The following is a 23,239-nucleotide window of genomic DNA, read 5'->3' on the forward strand; positions in this document are numbered from 1 at the left end:
TTTTCTGACTTATCTCTCAGTTCTATCAGTCACAGAGATTAAAATATGTCATTTGGAATTCACTTTTACTTTTAACATCCAATTAAGAACCAACTCTGTCAACAAAAATACTTTTCATTCCTAGTCTGGTCCCTTACTTTGTGCCTAAAGTACACCAAAAGCTTACTGAACTTACACACTTAACATGTCCCATGTTCTTTCTTCACATCACTGTTCTTCATTCAATAGTTCCTCAAATAGGGCCTCTCACAGGACTAAAAATCTCTCCCTAATTCCAATACAACTTCTTAGCCCATCACTTCTGTCTAAAACACTGTACCATTTCCTAGCTAATATCCCTTTTAATATTCCACACTCCAAATTCATTCTTCACATTGTATTACCCACAAACATAATGTTCCCCTGCTTTAAACCCCACAATATACCCTCTACTGCAACTCATATGTGATGGCTTACAAAAAATAAACCCCAAAATACTTTTTCAGCACATCCCTTATATGTTCGCCCTCCTCTCAGCAATTCTTTACCACCCAAAACCATTTTTACTCCCACTATATTGTGTAGTACTTAATTATATGAATTATATTGAATTCTTTGTTGTTCCCTTCATCTGCCTATGACAACACTACTTCCTTATTCTAGTTACCTACTCTGTCCAGCCAAGTTTTTTGTGCCTTTCAGAATATGACCTCCTCCAGTAAGTCTTCCTTAACTCCCCCAAGCTTCAAGGATCTCTCCTGTGTCCTTCCAGAGTTCTAAATCGATTATAATATTTATCTCAATCACTGCCTCTAACCCTACTAGATTATAGTGTTGTAGTCCTTGTATCTTTACCACCAAGCATAGCTCCTAATAAATAAGTTAGTAACAATCCATTAGAAGAAAGGAGTTAAAATGATAGTTGGGTCTGGAATGTAGCTCCGGGTTGAACACTTGCCTCACTTGCATGAGGCATTGGATGCGATGAGAGGAGTAGTGTTGGCTCTTATGCATGTTCATTTGTGTGTGTGTGTGTGTGTGTGTGTGTATGTGTGTGTGTCACACACACACACACACACACACACACACAAAGTCTGTTAGTCTTACTTTGACTATCTGAAAGGAAGGTGGGACTATTTACTAAGATAAGAAAAGCTAACAGCTTCAAAAGAGGAGACTAGAAGATGCTGAGGTCATGGAACTTCTTACTGCTAAAAACTGGAATTTACATTTCTATGAACAAGGGATTGAATAATCTGTGATAGATTCATATAATTAAGTACTATACTTGGCTAAAAGAAAACCTTCACCAGATGATCATACCTCAGGGAGAACTCTCAGCAGCTAGGGAGGCCCAGGTAGGAGGTTCACAAGTTCAAAACCAATCTCAGCAACTTAGCAAGACTCTGTCTCAAAAAATAAAAAAGGACTGGGATGTGACTCCAGGGTGTTTTGTTAAATGTCCTTGGATTCAATTCCTGGACCCTGACCCCACCAAAAAAAAATTGAGCAAAAGAAGTCAAACAAAAGAATATTCAAAATATAAAATATACAAAATATATTTTGGTCTGTGATTTACATATGAAGTTGAAAAACAGGCATATGAAGTTGAAAAACAGGCATACTAATTAACATGTTGCACTAAAAATCAGAATGGCTGTCTGGAGTAGGTGTGACTTGACTAAAAAGGGGTGAGCGAACTTTCTAGGGTGATGGAAATTGTTCTTTGCCCTGATTTAGATGAATGGTAGCACAGGTATACACATTTATCAGACTTCACTGGCTCTAAAGTTAATACTTATATATTGTACAATATGTAAAGTATGTCTCAAAATATTTTCAGCATAAAAAATATGCTTGTAGGATATCTGGGTGGAGGTATCTTGGAAGCAATTATACTCAAAAATGGTATGTCCACTATACTATCACATGTGTAGACTACCCTCTCTCCTCAACACTGAGCCCACTCAGTTCATCTCAGAAATCACGTAGCAAGGCTGGAGTACAGTGATAAAGTAATTTCACTGGAAAGTTTATATAATTCAGAATTTATTCTCAAATAAGTGATATTTCTTTCAAATAAATCTATTATAGAAAGTTAAGAACTTATTCAAACAATGGTAACGTTGCTCTAAATCTAAATGCTTCTGAAATCCTGTTAAAAGTCTTGTGAAAGAATATCCTTTAGCAAACACTGTTGAATGGCTAAATTCAAATTATTTCCAATCCTCTCTCCTTGCCTGCTTTTTCTGTAGTGACCAGGAAAGATAAATATCTTCAGTTTTTCAGCCTCTCCTGAAGTTAGGTGTGGCCAAATCACACAAAACTCTGGCTAACTGAGACTTAGGGATTTTTCAAGAACCTCTTGGAAAGGTTTTGCTTACCTGATAAAGACATATCACTGATGTCTGTCTCTATCAAACACAACCACTCCCTTTTTTCTGCCTTGAATAATGCCTTAAGCTGAGCAGTTATCTTAATCAAGAGAAAGACCCAAGGATTTAGATATTAATCTTGACATTTTTGAGCTACTAAGCAACAACAGTCACTTAACTACAATAATCTCATAATACTTAAAATAACTTATCTAAACAAACCATCAGTTTACTTTCAGCCAAATGAAATCCCAACTGATATTTCAAATAGTAGATGTTAAGTCTTTGCAACTGATTTGATTTCTATTAAATATTCTGGGGATGTGGCTCAATCGGTAGCGTGCACCTGGCATGTGAGGGGCGCTAGGTTTGATCTTCAGCACCACATAAAAATAAAGATGTTGTGTCCACTGAAAACTAAAAAAAATATTCCAAAGTAACTTAGATCTGGTAAATAAAGAAGTAATCAAAACAAAATGCCACTAGGGACCAAAACAGGGCCTGACAAAGTAATCAGAACATGTTTACTATAGAGACAAGTTGTACTGGTGGTTCCTTTCATTTCTCTTACTATACCAAGAAATACAAAGAATATGAATCTCTTATATGGCCAACAGCTTAAATTAATCAACCAAATCTAGTGAAAGATTACTTCTTCCACATCTCATTCACTTAAAATTTTGAAGCACAGGGTCTTGGGATGTGGCTCAAGTGGTAGCGCGATCCCCTGGCATGCATTGAGGCACTGGGTTCGATCCTCAGCACCACATAAAAATAAAATAAAGATATTGTGTCCATCTAAAACTAAATAAATAAATATTAAAAGATATTTTGAAGCACAATGTTTGGAAAGAAACAGAGACTAGGGTGGGAATCTAGAAGCAAAGTCAGATCTTTTGCTTACACTATTTACCTTGTTTTTTAATCCACATACCAGTAGTGGCATTTAAGATTCTGAAGATTTAGTCTAGAGCAGTAATTTTCAATGTTAATCACACATTAGAATTTCTCTTTAAAAATGCCATACCATGGTCCGAGCTTGAATTAATTAAACTGGAACCTCTAGGAGTGGGGGCAGGCCCTCGGTGGTTTTTCTCAAGGTCTTCCGGTAGTTCTCATGTGCTGCCAGGGCTTGGGGAAAACTTTAGTCTACATACAAATCACCTGGGGATCTCATTAAACTCACATTCCAATTTAGTAGTCTTGGGGTAGGATACACATGAGAGTATACATTTCTGAAGTTTTAAATTAGAGGTTGACAAACTATGGCCTGCAGCAGGGTGAATTTGATCCTCCAGGTAAGAGCGGTTCCTACTTTTTTGTACTGGGGATTGAGCTCAGGGCACTTTACCACCAGAGCTCTGGACTCTTGAGTTTCTAGTAGCCACACAATTGTTATGGTTCTGTTCTTAATATGATCCCATAACTTTTAAATAGAAAAAGTCCATATATTTGAAAATATCCATATAATAAAAAAATCCATATATTTGGCTTACTGGTGAGATAATAGTTTCACTATGAATTGTTTTTACAAGTTTGAAGATGAAGATAATGTGATAATAAAGCTTTAATTATTTACCACTGGTGAGCTCAGAAGTTGATAATATCTGTTACTAAAATTCTATATGAACAAAACTAAGTAGGAAAGGCCTAATATTGAAAATAGACAAGATGTATCCAAGCACACAGATCAAATTCATTCCACTTAAAACAAAATAAATATATTTGGTCTGAGGAGGAAATCCTAAATTTTCTTAAAACTGATCTTTTGGTGGGGGTACTAGGGATTGAACCCAGGGTAAGAAAACGTAAGCAAGCATTCTACCATAAGTTATATCCCCAGTTGTGAGGAAAATAAGAAAAAAAAAAAAAGCCTCAAATAATGATGGGTTAAGCAGGGAAACACACCTGATTTACTAATTTGCCAAGTGTCTTACCTAAATATATTTAAGACTGTCACCTCAATCTAAAAAGAAATTAATCCTTATGTAGGTGCTACAGTCAACTTTTTTCTTCTCTTAGTTTCATACAATCAGCAAATTATGCAGGTCTATTTTCAAACCTTAGTAATGTTTTTCAGAAGTTCTGCCAGAAGCTTGATAACAGAATTTTTGAAGAGCGTGAAGTTTTTTCTGAAAAGGTTAGATAGTAAATGTTTTAGTCTTTTTGGACTGAAATCTGTTACATCTTACTGTTTTTGTTTTACCCTTTAAAAATGTAGAAATCATTCTTGGTGGGCACCCTGGATCTGCATAAGTTTGTAGATTCTTGTATCACCACCTACAATGCTTGTAAAATGCAAATGCCTGGCCCCCTCTTCAGGCCCATTACATCAGTCACATGGACTGGATCATTATTCTGCACATTGATTTTAGAACCAGAAGAACTCAAAGCAGACCTAATAAAGGTTATATAGAAGGTAATTCATTCCCTATTAACTTTAAGTGCCTGTTTCCAGAGACAAGGAGCAAATGCTATTTCAGGCTTACTCACATTTTCAAGTAAAGCACATTTTTATATACAACCACAAAAATGTCACCTTCAAACTTTCCACATAAGTAGCAAACTTTTAAAAAAATCAGGTGTTAATCTTCATCATCACACATTTCTTGCTCATTGTTGTTCCAAATGGTCTTTAAAGCCAGTTTTTATTGGAGGCTCCTCATTAATCAAGTTAGAATTCTTCCTAAACATTTTTTCCTAATTTTTTTTTTTTAATGCTGGGGCACTTAAGCACTGAACCACAACCCCAGCCAGGCCTTTTTAAATATTTTGAGACAGAGTCTCATTAAATTGCTTAGGGTCTCACTAAATTGCTAAGGCTGACTTTGAACTTTCAGTCATCCTGCCTCAGCTCACGCTCAGCCTCTTATTCTTTCATTCTTTCTTAGCCCTCAAATCATGGAATTTCAAAAGGGAGTTAAACAGTATCAGATTAAATAGTATCAGGACTACTTTAATCTCATTACCTCCACTTGATCTCCTCAGCTCCAGGATACAGTATCATTAAGCTAAAATACAATGTATGAAAGTTTTTCACAAATGCCTAATAAAATTCAGCTGGAGTGCTTGTACTTAATACTAGTTCTTCCATTCTTCCTATCCCTCTCCAGATTCTGATTTTATATGTTTAGGGTGAAGCCTGGGAAATGACAAACTCTGCAAACCCTCCAGGCAATGCTCAAGATTACACAATAGCTGGCTGGCGGATGTGGCTCAAGTGGTAGTGCGCTCGCCTGGCATGCGTGCAGCCTGGGTTCCATCCTCAGCACCACATATAAAGAAATGTTGTGTCCCCCGAAAACTAAAAATTAAATATTAAAAAAAAAAGATTACACAATAGCTCCAACGTATAGAAGCTTTAATTATTTACCACTGGTGAGCTCAGAAGTTGATGAACACCTCAAGGTCCTTGCTCCCATCAATCAGGTGGATTTGAGACAACCATCTAACCAAGTCAGAAATTAAGAGGATTAAAAATCTGGATGAGGCAGGCGCTAATCCCAGCCACATGGGAGTATAGAATTCAAAACCAGCCTCAGCAACTCCGAGGTGCTAAGCAACTCAGTGAGACACTGTCTCTAAATAAAATACAAAATAGGGCTGGGGATATGGCTCAGTGGTTGATGCCCCTGAGTTCAATCCCCAGTACCAAAAAAAAAAAAAAAACTGGATGAAACATCAAAGTCAATACATATTAGATTCTTGGACTGTTGAGGGATTTATCATCTCAATTTAGAATTTATCTTAATGCAAAACCAGCAATTACTGATAGACCATACTCTTCACAGCTTCTACTCAGGCACGTTAGGTGGCTTTCCTTCGCTGTCTCAATTGAGCAGAAAAGACTCTCTTAGGACTTTGCAAGAGGCACAGTGATGTTTTCCTCTGACTCCGTCCTCTCAGCTGTCTAAACGCTAAAGAAGGTAATTGGCTGTAGTGAAACACAGGCTTAATACCCCAACTGATGGAATATAAAATCTCAGCTTTACTGTTCTACCAACTATACAACTGCTTGTTAAAAAACAACTTAAAAACTAGGTTCAATATTTTCCTCTCAGGATTATTAAGTGTGGCAGCAATTAGCCCTCAACTGATAGCTTCTCTTCCCATCATTTCTCTTCTAATGGGAATGTGGAAAGCCCGGACTCAGCGGGGAATTAAGCCGGGGCAGCTCACGACGCACACCAAGGAACTGAACGAAGGCCAAAGTAGTAGAGGAGGAGGAGAAAGTAAGTAAGAAAGGGATGAACGCCCCGGATGGCCTCTGCCCCTGAGGATGCGCGGCCACAGTTCAGGGACCCAGATGCTACAAGCCTGGAGAAGCCATTACCTGCGTCCAAACAGCCGCGGCGGGGCCAGGGCGGTAATGAGCTCATTGCAGCTGAGGCCACCCCCCGGCGGAGCCCACGCCTGGCCGCAGCCCCAGCCTCTCTGTGCCCAGCCTCGCCACGCCATCTTCCCAACCTCTGTCCCACCATGGCCCGACCTTACTAACCCCTACGCGTAACCACTTCCGGGGCGAAGGAAGAACCATAGAGCGCCGAAGAACATCCTAGAGCGCCCCCACGCGGCGCAGCGGAGGCGGGATTGGCCCGAAGTACCCGTACCTGACTGGTGCTGCGTGGTTCTCCCTCTGCTAAGCCGGGGTCTCAGCACCTCCTGAAGAGCGGCTTGGCGTCTGTCGTCTGCGGATGAGGAAGACGAAGACGAGGCCTGGAAGGAAAATAAAAGGGAAAACTAACATTATTGAGTATTGCCGTGTACCAGGCATTTTATCACATTTAATCTTTACAAAACACTTCTTGAAGTAGATACATTCCTCACTGCTTCAGTGGCTCAGCGAAGTGCCCCAAGTTATACCAAACTGGTCCCTGATAGTGGCGCACACCTGTAATCCCGACGGCTCAGGAGGCTGAGGCCAGCCTCAGCAATTAAGCGAGACCCTGTCTCAAAATTTTTTTAAAAAGGTCTGGGGATACGCCTCAGTGGTAAAGCTCCTCTGGGTTCAGTCTCCAGTACCAAAAAAGGAAAAAAAAAAAGGGGGGGGTGAACCTCGGAACCAACATTGCAAACCAAGTTTTCATTTGTATTATTTGTCCTGTTTAGTACTAGAGATTGAACCCAGGACCTCATGTGTGCTAGGCAAGCACTGTAACACTTAGCTACATTCCCCAATCCACCAAACCCAAGTTATCTTAAATGGCAATTCTTTCTTGTTTTTTTTAAAGAGAGAGTGAGAGGAGAGAGAGAGAGAGAGAGAGAGAGAGAGAAATTTTTAATATTTATTTTTTAGTTCTCTGCGGACACAACATCTTTGTGGTGTGGTGCTGAGGATGGAACCCGGGTCCCACGCATGCCAGGCGAGCGCGCTACCGCTTGAGCCACATCCCCAGCCCGGCAATTATTTCTTACCATTTAATATTATATTGTCACAATATACGTGGAAGGATGTGCCTTTTATTTTTAACCAAAAGTCCAAGCTTGAGATGAAATGAAAATCCAGATTGCCTGCTCCTCAGTCCGGTTTATTTCCTGCCTCCCTATCACTCTGACCCTAGTTGCAGCCACACTAAGTCATTGGCAGTCTCTCAAAGGCACTATTTCCACTTCTGTGCATTCTTATATCATTCTCAGTGCCTGAACACCTTTCTCTTTGCAGGCTTTTCAACCTAACCAACTCATCCTTTAGATCAGCCTCAAATGTCATGGATTGGAGACCTTTCCCAGACCTCCACTCTGATTTCAGTGTTCTTTCTTTGTACTTGTATACTGCTTTATGCATTTTCTATAACACCTCATTAGTTCTGTAAATAACTTACTTAGCCCCTACATATATCAGGATACTGCTAAATCTGGGAATATAATTTAGAAGATACTACCTTTAACATCACAAAGTTCCTACAGTGTTGGGGAAGAAAGGAACAAGTAAATAAACAATTACAATACATTGTGATAAGTGCTATGATTAGAGAAACACAAGGCTCTGTGAAATTCAGAAGACGGGGATATAACTCAGTCAAATGATGGGGAACGGGAGGCTGCAGAAAAAGGCTTCCCAGAGAAACTGACAGAGATCAACAAGAAAAGGACTGAAACATTTTGGGCAGAGAGAATAACATATGTGATGTCTCCTAGGGCATGACTTGTTTGAAAAACCAAAATAAATTCACTTTTGGTATGTCATAGATATCAAGGGTTTGATTTTACCTTATTTGCCAGCTAAAAGGTTGGATGCCAGCCAAAGACTGGAGACTCCTGGGTCAAAGTCAAAAGACTTTATCATCACAACACAGCAAGCATCATAACCCTCGATTTTGCCTGTGTTTCCCTTGTTCTTTTCAAGTCCCACCCTGATAATACCGTGGCCCAGATATATGTTAACATGTTATGGATTTGCATCTCGACTGAAGAACAGTGAGCTTGAGGAATCTACTATTTTATATTAAGTTTTTAATCTAAACCAGCTAACAACCTTAGAAGGTAGACATAATGTTTTCCTCCAAAGCAAAGGGAAAGTTTGTGTATAATATTGGAAGAAAAAGAGCATTACATCATGGAGCACAGGGATAGGTACTACTCATTATAAAATATTCTGGTTCCTAAACTCAGCATTCCTTTCCTATAATTCCACTCTCTGAGTTTGCAGGTGTCATCTAGCCCCATGGGCATTGCTCATGGGGATTGGGACTCAAAAAAAAAAAAAAAAAACAGCAGAAATTTTTGAATAATCTTTCTAATGCTTTTGGTAGGAATAACAAATTACCTTTAATCTCTGATCCAGGACTTTTGTGTTTTGCTGTTGTTGTTATTGTTTTTCACCAGCACAACTAAAACTGTAACAGGCCATCATCCTGTTTCGGGGAGGACATAATATCAGACCCTTCACAGTTCTTGACAAGAGTCTGTGGATTCTCAATTTCAGTGGAGAGGGGCCTTCTATAGTTTCTGTCAAGAACTTGGGTGTGGCTATAGGACTGATGACTGAAAACAAAAGAAACTAGAAGTCACTGAAGGTGAGGAAGTCCAGAAACTAAGTGTTAGATGTTGACTGATTCACATGAATTTGAGGTCACCAGGACTTAGAATGGAATCCTAAGGTTTTACTGAAGGAGAGGCAGTGGTGAGATAGTCATTAGTGCTAACTAATGGTGCTAAATGGTGTTAGAGATAAAAGGCAGAGTCTTAATTAGAGGAAAAATATGTATTCAAGGCTTTCAGTGTAAGATAGTCAGGAACTTCCATGAAAAGCAGCACTCCTTAAGATTAAGAGAATGAAAACTTGGAGGGGGAAATGAGAGCCAGCCCCCCAAAAAGGGCAAATGCACTTTAGGTACCTTAACTTATAGCTTGTTAGCTATTAAAAGAGTATGTGTTTTCCCTGCTCCCCCACCTTAACTTATGATTTGTTAGCTCTTAAAAGCCTAGGTGCCTTACTATCAAGAATACTAGTGGGGCTGGGGATGTGGCTCAAGCGGTAGCGCACTCGCCTGGCATGCGTGCGGCCCGGGTTCGATCCTCAGCACCACATACCAACAAAGATGTTGTGTCTGCCGAGAACTAAAAAATAAATATTAAAAATTCTCTCTCTCTCTCTCTCTCTCTCTCTCTCTCTCTCTCTCTCTCTCTCTCTCCTCTCTCACTCTCTCTTTAAAAAAAAAAGAATACTAGTAACAATAAATGTTGGTGAGGATGTGAGGGAAAAGGTACACTCATACATTGGTGGTAGGACTGCAAATTGGTGCAACCACTCTGGAAAGCATTATGGAACCACCATTTGACCCAGTTATCTCACTCCTCAGTTTATATTCAAAGGACTTAAATCAGCATATTATAGAAGAGGCAGCCACATCAATGTTTGTAGCAGCTCAATTCACAATAGCTAAGCTATGAACCAACCTAGGTGCCCTTCAACAGATGAATGGATAAAGAAAATGTGGTATATATACATAATGGAACATTACTCAGCCATAAAGAAGAATAAAATGATGGCATTTGCTATAAATGGATGAAGCTAGAGACTATCATGCTAAGTAAAATAAGCAAATTCCCAAAAAACAAAGGCCAAATGTTCTCTTTGATATACAAATGCTGATTCTTGATGAGTGGGGAGAGAGAAAGTTCACCAGATTGGACAGTGGGGATTGGGGGGAAGAAAGTGGGTATAGGATTGGGAAAGACAGTAGAAATGAATCAGACATAAATGTTTATATATGATTATATAACCAGTTTAACTCCACATCATGTTCAACCACAAAAATGGGAAGTTACACTTCATTTATATATGATATCTCAAAAATACATTCTACTGTTGTGTAAAACTAAAAAGAACAAATGAAATAAATTTAAAAGAACATAGGTGCCTTTTTCTACTCTCCCAGGATAAACAACCTAAAGATAAAAATGTTGAGCAGTCATTGAAATAGCAATTTCCCAGTACCCTTACCTTGTTACTCAAACAATTTGTGTTTTCTTCTACACCCCATCTGTATGTTCTCTTAACAGTTACAGCAACTCATTCTTATAACAGGGCAAAGATGTTTATGCAGGACGAGGCTTCAACATGAGAGATGCAACATCTGGCACACTACCCCTCCCTCCAGGCTGAAAAACCAAAGAAAAGAAAACACCTTCAGAAATGCCCCTAAATCCAATTCCAAAACTCTAGGCCACTCCTACCACCATCCTTTTACATGAATAATACCAGCTATCTCTTTGTCCAAAGAGCGTATTGACACTCTCTTGGTCAGTGCTGTGTCTCCCTTCTGCTCCAGCAAGAAGTTCCAATATAAAAAGTCTTGTTTCTTAGCAGTTGTACCTTTATCTGATTCTGATGGAAACCACCAAAACTACTGAATTGATAAAAAGTGACAAGTAATCACGCAGGAAGACTCATTAGGGTACAATGAGGATGTGGTCTACCTCCAGAACCAAATGGATGTGGTCCTGGGTTGTGCTAAATATTCTTTGCTTCCTCTTCCAGATCACTCTCATATGAAGCTTTATGGGCCACATCAATGGATTCTCTTGCACTTTGGCTTCCAAATGGGTTTGCCAATTACAGGCAGGAATAGGAGTTCAGAGAATGAGGTAGAGCACTTATTCCTCCCACTCCTTTCCTCCTCAAGCCACATGCATTGGTTTCTGTCTTCTGTTACTAAACTCTTCCTTGTTGCTCAATTTGAGTGAATGACGGTGCTGTTCCCTGCCAGAACCTGAACTGACATAGGAAAATGAGCAGCCTTCATTCAGTCTGCAGGAGAAGCAATGTCCTCAGGGGATATCTAGGGGTCATTCAGCTGAGAAGATGAGTGGAAGAATCTGGTGGAAGAGGGATCTAACTGTGATCCTGGCAAGGAGTACTTATGATTTTCATTGCCATTTAATGAGCACTTAGTATTATCAAGTATTGTACTAGGTATTTTGCATTCAGTATATTATTTAATTCAGTCTTAATATCAAGTAAATGAGGTATCATTATTATTCCACTTTGCAGATGAGGAAACTGAGGCTTTTTGATATTCTGACACTTTTTTTTTTTGTTCATGGGCAAGATCCTGGCTCTTATTTCTATAAGTCTAGATAACTTCAATGATTAAATGACTTTGTATATATTGGCTACCTGGTTAACTCACTAGCACACATGGCACTCAAACTGTGACAGATCACTTGGAAACCAAGAGGGAAACTCATCCAAGGAGAAGAGCTCCTCTCATCATCATTACATTATTTTAGGGTCATAAACAAAGATACATAGAGCCTTACGGGTGTTATATGGGAGAAAGCGATCCTACCAACATTAATTATACTCCAGACTCTATGCTGAGTACTGTCACTCAAAATGATTCTTTTTTTAAAATTTTATTTTGTTTATTCATTTATTGTGGTGCAGAGGATCGAACCCAGTGCCTCACATGTGTGAGGCAAGCGCTCTCCCATTGAGCCACAACCTCAGCTCATACTCAAAATAATTCTAAGGGACAGCTCCATTTGACACAGGAAGAAACTGAGTACTTTAAATGTACAGTTGTATGAGGTTTTCTGTTTGTTTTTATGTGGTGTTAAGGACTGAACTCAATGCCTCACACATGCTAGGCAAGCTGCTAGGAGTTGGGTATTGAGAGCAAAACTACAACTTCAACCAAAATCAAAACCCACATAAGGAAAGCTTCCAAAGGAGTTGAACTTTCAATAGAATAACATAGAGGCAGGAAGAAGCAAAGACGGGAGGCTGGATGGTGGGGGTGAAGGATGTTCAAGGTGCTATAAGCTCCAGGCAGGGTCTCTAATAGGAAGAGGCTGACAGAGGATTCACAAAGCAAGGCTAGAACCAGTTGAATTAGGGCCAAGTTTTGTTACCTCTGCCCCAGATCCTGCCTGGGTCACAGCTTCCAGCTCAGGACAGGAATGTCCTCATATAAGAACCCAAACTTTCTACTACTTTTGGGGACCCCACTTCTCTAATGTGTCCCAATCTGGATTCCCCAGGCTTTGTGTACGTTTCCACACAAAAATAGAATGTCTGTTGGAAAGTTTCAAAATTTCAAAAAGCCTAGGATAACTTCTATGTTTACCTACAGAAAGGTCAGTCATGAATTAATAGATCACATTTCCTTATTTCTGTTAGGAGTCCTTCCAGTGTAGCAATAATGATCCATAGCCTACTAGTGGGAAACATTGCTTCATTTGTATTCATCTCTCTTATTATTTTAAAATTATTATTATTATTATTATTATTATTGCTGGGGATCAAATCCAGGGCCTTGTGAATATCAGGCAAGTGCTCTAGCACTGAGCCACATTCCCCCTGCTTTAAATAATACAATAGAGAAATATAAAGCATTTCTTTTTTTTTTAAGAGAGAGAGAGAGAGAGAGAGAGAGAGAGAGAGAGAGAGAGAGAGAATTTTAATATTTATTTTTTAGTTATCGGCGGACACAACATCTTTGTTTGTATGTGGTGCTGAGAATCGAACCTGGGCCGCACGCATGCCAGGCGAGCACGATACCGCTTGAGCCACATCCCCAGCCCAAAAGCATTTCTTTTTTTACAAGTCAGGTTTATTGAGATAAAATACATATACAATAGCACTTTAAATGTTCAGTTGTATGAGGTTGTAGGGCATGATGTAACGTGGGACATGTTGCATCAGAAAAGAGGAAACTTAACTTGCTGGCTGCTACTCACTTCCCAGTCCTGGGGCCACACGTGGCTAAGAGAGCACCTAGCAGTTAGCCAGAAGGCAGTGCCGTGGGTTGTGATGAAGAATCAGACCACCTCTAGGATAGGCTCAGAAACCTTCTGCCCTCAGAAACAGCTCAGGTCTCCCATTACTGCCTGTAAGATGGGTGTAGATGTAAATTCTCCCCACCCTGCTGACCTTTACCCTGATTGGTTCCTGTACATGATATTAGCTCTGTGTGTTTTCTCATTAACCGAGATCCTGCTTTGACTATTCTCCCCGGTGTGTCTGATTGTCCTCCTGCAAGGGAGGGCTGGGTGTGGGCAGCCAGTCGACCTCAAGTCAGGAGGGAACAGGGAGATTTGTTTGTTTGTTTGTTTTTATGTCGTGCTGAGGATTGAACCCAGTGCCTCACACATGCTAGGCAAGCGCGCTCTGCCACTGAGCTACAGCCTCGCCCCATACTTGTATGAGTTTTGACAAACACATTTTGTCATATAACCATCACCACAATGGAGACATAGAATATTTCCATTTCCCTAGAAAGTTCCCTGTGTCTGTCTGTCTACATTCAACCCTACCCCAGACCTTGGCAACTTGGCAATTATTTAACTGTTTTCTGTTCCTCCAGTTTTACCTTCTCAAGAATATCATAGAAGTGGAATCATATAATATGAACACATATTTTCACCTGTTTTGGGGTAACAAATACCTAGGACTGGGATGGCTGGATTGTATGGCACAATGCTTGCTCTTACAAGAAATTACCAAACTGTTTTCCATCATAGTTGTATCAATTTACATTCTAACCAGCAGAGTATGAGAGTTACAGTTGCTGGACATCTTTCCCAGTTCCTGAGGTTGTCAGGGTTTTGTTTTTAGCAATTCTAACAGATATGTAGTGGTATCTCACTTTAGGTTTTTGTTTATTTTTATTTATTTATTTGTGTGTGTGTGTGTGTGTGTGTGTGTGTGTGTGTGTGTGGTGCTGGGGATTGAACCCAGGGCCTTGTGCATGCACAGCAAGCAGTCTACCAACTGAGCTCTATCCCCAGCCCACTTTAGTTTTAATCTACATTTTCCTAATGTAAATAATTCTCTTTTAACAAAGAAATCTTTTCTGAAGGCATAATATTTCAAAGCTTGGAGACCTTGTGGTGCAAGCAGAAGGGGTCCTTGGTGAAGAATTTTCTGGAAACAGGCGACTGCTGGTTTTGCCTGGTGAATTAGGGGAGCTCTTTCCCTATCCTGGTTCATCAGGGACCTGCATTTCTTCCCAGTGGTCAGAAGAGGGCAGGAGAAGGCAGAAAATAGGCTTCTGGGTTTTTTTTTTTTTTTTTTTTTCCTCCCTTTTTTTTTTCCAGCTCATCAGTCTCTGGTATTCATAACATTTGCATTCATTATTATATTTATAGTTTTGCCTAAAAGCCTTTCCCTCTGAAACTACTTGGCTGCTACTTTGTAAAACAAATGAACCATTTTATATCATGATTGAACTGACTTATTGTCAAACCTTAATTAACCTTGCAAAATCCTTCCCTGCTGAAGCATAACTAACCTAACCCAAGAACTAAGCTAACCAAATCAAGCTACCTTTGTAGAGTCCTTGATAAGTTCACTCTCCACTGTGACCTATAGAGCTTGTGTTGGGGGAACTACAAGCAGCTGAGCTCAATGATCCCCTATTCTTCCCATTTTCTAACTTTGCAAGGGCCAAGAGAAACTGAGGAAGATTTTTGTGGGGGACAGGCCTTCAAACGCCCAGCTGACTACAGGCCCTCTTCCCTAGGACCTGGGCTGGGGCTGCTCAGGCGGGGCACTGCACAGATCTCCTGAGGCTGGGGCTGCAGAGTGCCTCCAAAGATGTATTCCAGCCTGAGTCCCTGGCTCCCATCCGGTAGTTGGAACCGAAAGGTCCTGAGGAGGGTGGCAAACATCAGGAAGAGTTCCATTCGGGCTAACTGGTCTCCTGGACACACTCGATGCCCTGGAAACAGAGAAGAAGGTCAGAGGGTGGCAGCTGCCTATGTTTGTCCCATCATCATCACACCTACCACCCTGAACCCAGCACTGGGCCTGGTACCTGCAGAAAATGGCAGGAAGGCTTCATTGACCACGAAGTTTCCATCTTTGTCCAGGAAGTGGCTGGGGTTGAATTGCCGCGGGGTCTCCCAGAACTCAGGGTCGTAGAGTACAGAGGCCAAGTTGGGCAAGATGATGGTGCCCTGTAGAAAGGAGCTGGTGTGGCTCAGGGAGCCTCAGAGGACCCAATACCCAGTCCTGACTTGGTCAAAGTGAGCTTCAAGATGAGCAGTGTGCAGAAGGGAGTGGCAGGGGGCTCTCAGGGAGTCCTCCCTCCAGACCCACAGGAGTGCGGGGCCTGAGCATTACACCCTCTGGGCTACTGGCAACCCGCATTTGAGAGACCCATAGAAAAAGAGATGAAGAGAAAGGAATGACAAAGAGAAGACAGGCTCACAGAGAAAAAAAAAATGTCTGAGAAAGGTAAAGCTTGAGTTTTTAGGGTTGCGGGGAGAGCATGACCCATCCTCACCTTCATCCTGACCACCCTAACTCTTGCCCTCACTGTCACCCTAATCCTAATCTTCACTGTGTCTCAAAGAAGTAACTGATGGATTAAAAACAGAATCAGACTGCTCAGATGGGAGGGAACAGAAAGGAGTCAAAGATTGCAGGCAGGTCTGCTCCTTCCCATGTGGACGCTGAGATGACATAAGGAGGCCAGCGTGGAACAGGGTGGGGTTGGTTATGGTCCCAGAACCCACAGTCAGTTCCAGAATTCTCCATAAAGCTTCCTACCCCATGGCTCAACACCATAGAATTAAATCAGCCACTCTGTGAGGTCTAGGAGACTGACTCCAAGATTCTAGAAATTTAAAACAAAAACCAAGTAATAAAACCTCAGCAAAAATTGAAGCCTGCATCCAAAGCAGAAGCCAATGAAGAAAGCAGAAATCGAGCTGATGTAAAACTTCCTGAAGGCACTTCTTTTTTTTGTTTCCTTATTTTTATTTTATTTGTTCTTTTTAGATATATATGACAGCGTAGTGTATTTTGACATATTATACTTCTGGGCACTTTTCTTTGTTGTTGTTGAAGTTTGTACACTAAGGGAGGGACCAGGCCCTATCCTTCTGGACCAATAGGACACCTAGACCTGGTCACTCTGTGGCTTTAAGCATACAGTTGGGGAGGCATGTTTTCTCACTGCTGCCTTTATGAGCTCTACACATTTTCCCATTATAGTCCTGGGAATTTCTCCCTGTTTTCTTTACCGGGGATTAAGTAACCTTTGGCATTGCAAAAATGTGTGTGTGTGTGTGTGTGTGTGTGTGTGTGTATGATGCTGGGAATTGAACCCAGAGTCTTGTACATCATAAGCACACAGTCTACTACAGAGCCACACCCCCCAGCCTTCTCTACAATTCTTCATCTAATTGCCTTTAGATGAAGGGGCTCTTGGGAAGATGCTCTATTCCTTCTAGAACTATTTATATCCTGTTCTGGGTAATATTCTGGCTTCCTTGCAAGGCAACTGACTGATATGAGCTCATGGAACAGGTTCAGAGTATCACCTATTCACACACAAAATGTAACCCCCCTACCCCAGTTTATAGAACTATCTTCCTGCTGGATGTTTCCTGGGGACACTATGCCAGTTTCTCCCTAGTAAGTGGCAGTTTGAAGCTCACAATCAAATAGAATGCCTGAGCAGAGATGGGCATGAAGTGCACCATTGTGTTAGGGACCACTACTATTGTCACCACCACTCAACGGATGAGAACAGTGTAGAAGTATCTGTAACATTTAATGATCTATTGTCAAGCTTTGATTCCACTTTCAGCAGACATCCCTGCCTCAAGTTGTAAAAGCTCGATATTGATTCCAGGTTTTTAATGGCCCCCTGGAGTCTTTATTACAGAGCAATTCCTAGAATCAAATTGTCAAGAGCCGGCTCTTAATAAGGAAACTTCTAATCCCAAATGGCATAGAACATCTAAGCCCTGGTTCTCTCTTTTTTAACTTGACCTAATTTAGTATAGTTTTTAGAAAACCTGGGCCCAGGCCCTCCTGCTATGCCAGCAGCAGGATGCCTCTGTCCTGTCCTCAAACTTGATAAACCCATGAACTTGGTGGCCAATGAATGCTAAGAACAGCTCAGTATCAGCCAACCAGGCTGATCAATAGATGGATGATGTAAAACATCTGTTTAACATGTCGGTTCGCCGGTTCGTTTATTCACCAAGAGGCACACTTTTGGAGCAACACAGATAGCAGGGTGTGTGTTGGAAAGAACATAATCTTTGAATTCATAAGACAATTACTGAGTTAAGTCATATACTAGCTATGTGTTTAGAGGTTAATATTTGGGCTTTCTAAGCTAAAATTTCCCTGCCAGTAAAAAAAAAGCTTTTTAAAAGTGGGAAGATCAAATGTAGCCCCTGTATTCTAACTATCTGATTTTTAAAAATCTATGCATACATGTATTTTTTATTATATTTATTTTATTATTTATTTTTTGGTACTGGGGATTTAATTCCAGGGTGCTTCACCACTGAGCTACATCCCCAAACCTTTTTATTTTTTATTTTTAGACAAGGTCTTGCTACGTTGCCCAGGGTCTCATTAAATCACTGAGATAGGCCTCAAACTTGCAATCCTTCTGTCTCAGCCTCCTGAGATGCTGGATTACAGGCATGTGCCACTGCGCCAGTTGTGCAGACATTTAAACTGTAACCAATAGTTTATTAGAGTGAGCTCCAAATATATGAGAAACAGTATTCTCTTATAGCTTCAACTCTGGACTTCATTGTGTTAATAGAACATGAAGTGATACAATATAAATTATTTCTGAAGGGAAAATGCCTGCTTGGTTATGGACAATTCAGACATGTATCTCAAGCAATAGGAAGCCCCATCCTGTCTGATTCTGTAATTAGTCCCATCTACATATTTGAACATAAGCTTGTTGTAAAATCGTTAGTCTTTAATGAGTAAAAGTTGTTTTTTTGTTTGTTTGTTTGTTTGTTTTATACCAGGAATTGAACCCAGGGGTGCTTAACCACTGACCTACATCCTCAGCCCTTTTTATTTTTTTATTTTGAGAAAGGGTCTTCCTAAGTTGCTTAGGGCCTTGCTAAAAGGCTAAGGCTGGCTTTGAATTTGAGATCCTCCTGTCTCAGCCTCCTGAGCTGCTGGAATTACAGGTGTGTACACATTCACTACTAAAACACCTTCATTTTAACTTGCAAAGTAATTTAACTTTAAAAGAATTTTCTATGTGCTTCTGTGTCCCTTCTAAGAGAATTGATCAGTTTTGGACAATAAAAAATATTTTGAGTAATAAAGGAGTTGAGACAAGAAGCAGTTGCCATTTTGAAGACTATCTCCACATTAAAAAAAAATCCTACTTAAGGTACTATCCAATATATTTTCCACTGGCCGTTGACAGGCTATTATGAATGATGATCATCAAAACTCCTTGGAGTGTCATAAGATAAAGCTTTCCTGATAGGCACACTTCCTTTCATTACACAATGAGAGGCATAACTGTGATTTTCTTTTTTTTTTGCCTTGACTCTAAGGAAACTCAGACACAAGTTTTCTGTATAGTGCAATAGCTGTACTAACCTAAATATTTATATATAACTCTTTTCCTCTATCTCTCCTTATTTGGCACTTATTCTTTTAGCCATGAAATAAGAAACAAGAATGACATTTCTGCTAGAAATCAATTCTAAGGAAATAATACAAAATACAGACCAAGCTTAAAACATACAATAAATTGTAAGTAGCCTAAATGTTCACCAATGAGAGCTCAAAAAAAATCACAAATTCACCCATTTGGCTGGGCGCCATTACACATGCCTATAATTCCAGTGACTCAGAAAGCTGGGACAGGAGGATCACACATTTAAGTTGCCTCAGCAACTCAGTGAGACTCATGTCTCCAAATAAAAACCAAAAGGACTGGGTGTGTAGCTCAGTGGTAAAATGGCCCTGTAATCAATCCCCAGCACCAAACCAAACAAAAACAAAGAACACTTATTTGGTGGAACACTGTGCAGACATTAAATGGTGTAGAACAGTGGTTTCCAAAGTGTGTTCTCTGGACCCACAGCAACAGCGCCACCTGGGAACCTGTTGCAAAGGCAAATGCTCAGGACCCATCCAGACGTTGAGGCTAGAGCCAGCAATGTGTCTTAACAGATCCTCCAGGTGATTCTGATGTATCTGGGGGTTTGAGAACCACTGTTTTAGAAGAATCTGAAAAACGTGTTAAGTGAAATGAAAAATTCAGAGTGATATATTCAGCACAATCACAGCTATATGAAATACTTATATGTAACAAAGATTGCAAAGAGGAACATGCAAGGGTTATCCCTGAACAATAGGAAACTTTTAAAATATCCATCGTATGTGCATTCTTTTATAACCCCCTATCCCAATGCCATAGATAGATAATAGATGACTGACTGATGGATAACTCGTAGAGAACTGGCAGGTTGGTAGAAGCTACAGCAGATGGCTGTGCTGGGCAGGAAGAGTGCTGTCTGCAGGCACTGGGGTGGGCATGGGGCCATGCAGGGCCACCTACCTTGGATATGTAGTAACCATGCACCCGGGTGGATGTCACGCACTGGCGCACAGCGCCCACTGCCACAACACTGCTGAGGCGCTGCACCTCATGGAGGACGGCACGGGTGTAGGGTAGTCGCTGTCGGTCTTCATAGCAGACAACTGGGGCAGTGCCCAGCACTGTGTCCAGCTCCTGCTGCACCTTCTCTGTGGGTGGCTCAGAATGACCAGGATGGCCTGGCCTCCTTATCCTACCCCAATGCAGTCTTCCCCACCCAGAGCCACTGAGGCTCACGGTCCCTGGATCAAACTGCCCCACCCTGCTGCCTCTGGTCCCACAGAGACAGAGCCTACTTCTTGTAAACAGGAATTTGCAGGGTTTGCACCCACAGGGGCACTTATGGGAAAGGAGAAGACCCAGAATTGAGCCCCTACTATGTGCCAGGTACTCTATACACAAAGAGCCTTGTGTCACAGGAACTGTTGTCTCTACACATGAGAAAACTAAGGCTCCAACAGAGTGGGTCCTTTTGCCCAAAGTGACAAAACTGGAGCCAGGAGTTGAACTTAGGTCATAGCCAATTTGTCCCTGAGAGAACTGCAGCCACTTTTGCTCCTCTACAACTATGACCTTCAGGTGGACATAGGGCCTGGCACTTGGCAGATGCTGGATTATTACTGAATGAGTGAAATCATGCTGTCCCATTTACTCTGGTTCTGAGAGCTGGAATGACTTGCCCAAAGCCATACGGCAGGCTGGGCATTGAAGCCCCTCCCGTCTGACTCAAAGCTATCAGTGCTCCCTTTACCACAGGGGTGACAGCAGAACCTACTCCTGGGGCCACAGGGCAAAGCGATGGGGGCAATACCCAAAGCCCAAAAACCCCATGTGGGATTGGCAGGCACAGAGCAGTCAAGCAGGTATAACCAAGAGCTCCTTACCCTGGACAGCTCTGTGCTGGACCATGTAGATGAGTGCCCAGTGCAGGGTGGTGGCCGTAGTGTCAATGCCTCCCAGAAACAGGTCGATCACCACCTGGATCAGGTTCTCCTCGTTGAATGTGGAGACAGGATCGTCCACAGCCTGGTGAGCAGGGGGGAGCAGCTCTGGGTCTGGAGTCTCCCCCAACAGTCTCCTGGTGTCTCCCCACAACCCCCCCCTTTTTTTTTTTTTTAGTGGTACTATGGGTTGAACCAAAAGGCCTCTACCACTGAGACATATTCCTAGCCCTTTTTATTTTATTTTGAGACAGGTCCTTGCTAAGTTTCTGAGGCTGGCCTTGAACTTGCAATCCACTTACCTCAAACTCCTGAGTAGCTGCTATTATAGGCATGTACTGCCCTGCCCTCCTTAAGGCCTGACTTTTCTCAAGACTTCTGCAACCAAAACTCACTGGGGGTCAGATCCATCAGGAGGATCTGAGAGCCAAGACTGCATTGATTTTTGATGGGGGACTGCCCTGGGGTTATGGCCCTGATATCATCCAGGTCCTGTTTTGCAGCCCACCTCTGTCTGCAGAAGCCAGTTCTTGGCATGGGAAAATATAAGGAGAAAATGCCTTTTTAATGTAAGCTTCCAGGGTGCTTGGGTCAATGATGAGGAACTGAGACCATGGCATAGCAGCCCAGAAACACAGCCCCTTGCTTTCTCTGCAGCTCTTTCAGGCTCACCTTGGTGATCTGGGTCAGGTAGCAGCTGATAAAGTTCTTGGGAGCCTCAGGTGTCCTGAGCTTGTACCTGATGATCTCATGGCGGATGAAGCCCTGCAGAGCTTCTTGGTACCTAAATATCTCCTGATGAGGTCCTGGGAGGTGGCGAAGGGCCCAGGGAAACATGTCGTAGAGCTGTGGGGAAAGAATCCCACCCAGGGCCCACTTAGGCCCAAGCTCCCGACTCAGGGCAGCTGAGAGCTGAACTAGGGGCTCCAAAGTAGATTCCAAAGTCTCTGGTGACATGGGCGACCCAGGGCTGCCTTTTCTTTGGAGACCCCAGAATAATCTAGACAGAAATAAGAGCAGCGGTAGCGTGATTGTGTTCAAAACTTAGCTAGGACACTGCAGGTCTAAAAAGCTGCATTTTTGAGGCTATAACCTGCCTCTTAACCCTGCCCGACATCCATGCTAAGAGTCTACACAAAGGTTTGGTGCCATGAGCTTCAGCTTGCTGAGAAGAAACTTCCTAAGGAACCCAGCATCAGGCCCCACAGCCTCCCCTCCTGCCTGCTTGGTACCCTCCCTACGAGGCCCTAGCCAAGGCCCCTGCCTGCCTTGGGCCCCAGCCATCCCAGAGCCTGCATGTCTGCCTCCCAAATGTCAATTACCCGTCGCCACGTGGTGCTGACAAAGGCCAGGCCAAAGTTGATGGCTTGAATGAGTTCCTGGAAGATGGGCTCCTCCGAAAGGAAGCGGTGGCCAAATACCAGGGCCCCAATGACTCTGGCTGTGGACCTGATAATGGGGACCTGAGGGTTGAAGGGTCTACCTAAGAGTAGAGAGGCAGAGCTCAGGGCAAAGAGGCACAAAAAGAGCTGCCCTGAGCACTCTTCCAGGCTTGAATAGAGTCGTTCATTTACCTCTTCAGTCACCCATTCTCATTCCTCAGTCACTCCCCATCCCAGGGCTTGCTGACCACTTTCTATGAGCCAGGCTCTGTGAAATGCACTGGGCTTGCAGAGAGAAGTATGAGAGACAGTGTTTAAATGACAACAGAATGCAGGACAGGCATGTCACAGCTGGGAACAAGGGAGGGTGGGAGAGGACTACCTTTGCCTGAGATTCAGGGAAGACTTCTTAAGGCAGGAGACTTTGGCCAGGTCTGAAAGTGGAGCAGTGGCTTATTACAGTGAGGGAAGGGGTGCGGGCCAGGACTCAGCTTGAGGGGTGTGCAAATGTTGGAGGTGCGAGAGGTCTTGGGTGTTGATAGAGGACATGTCCCTAGCTATAGAGAAGGAGGGCTTCTGGCTTCCCACTGGGCCTCTGTCCATCCATGTTGGAGAAACTCCCCTCTATTGATGCAGTTCAAAATCATTGTTAATGTTCCTGGGCTTCATGGGCGCCCACTCGCATGTGGCAAGGCTCAGCTTCCTCTGCAGGGATATGCACC

At 42.1% G+C, this 23,239-nt stretch overlaps 2 protein-coding genes across 3 annotated transcripts in view; both read right to left on the reverse strand.

The window, feature by feature from the left end:
• Parl (presenilin associated rhomboid like) overlaps nucleotides 1–6,862 on the reverse strand; it is a 47,366-nt gene extending 40,504 nt beyond the window's left edge. Inside the window, exon 1 of one of the 2 annotated variants that reach the window (XM_013361060.4) lies at nucleotides 6,688–6,862. In XM_013361060.4, coding sequence (XP_013216514.2) covers nucleotides 6,688–6,812 — 125 coding nt within the window. In that variant the 5' untranslated portion in view covers nucleotides 6,813–6,862. The remainder of the gene's footprint in view (nucleotides 1–6,687) is intronic. The other variant, XM_005331063.4, reaches the window with a different exon arrangement.
• Nucleotides 6,863–15,280: 8,418 nt separating this feature from the next.
• On the reverse strand, nucleotides 15,281–21,972 carry LOC101970264 (cytochrome P450 2J5). Its single transcript, XM_005331074.2, has 5 exons — nucleotides 21,808–21,972; nucleotides 21,079–21,220; nucleotides 20,156–20,343; nucleotides 15,620–15,761; nucleotides 15,281–15,523 (listed from the first exon to the last, which is right to left on the reverse strand). The coding sequence occupies exons 1-5, from the start codon at nucleotides 21,970–21,972 to the stop codon at nucleotides 15,306–15,308; spliced, it is 855 nt and encodes a 284-aa protein (XP_005331131.2). The 3' UTR covers nucleotides 15,281–15,305.
• Nucleotides 21,973–23,239: the final 1,267 nt, after the last annotated feature.

The sequence above is a fragment of the Ictidomys tridecemlineatus genome, chromosome 3 (assembly GCF_052094955.1).
Source record: "Ictidomys tridecemlineatus isolate mIctTri1 chromosome 3, mIctTri1.hap1, whole genome shotgun sequence".
Lineage (NCBI taxonomy): Eukaryota > Metazoa > Chordata > Mammalia > Rodentia > Sciuridae > Ictidomys > Ictidomys tridecemlineatus.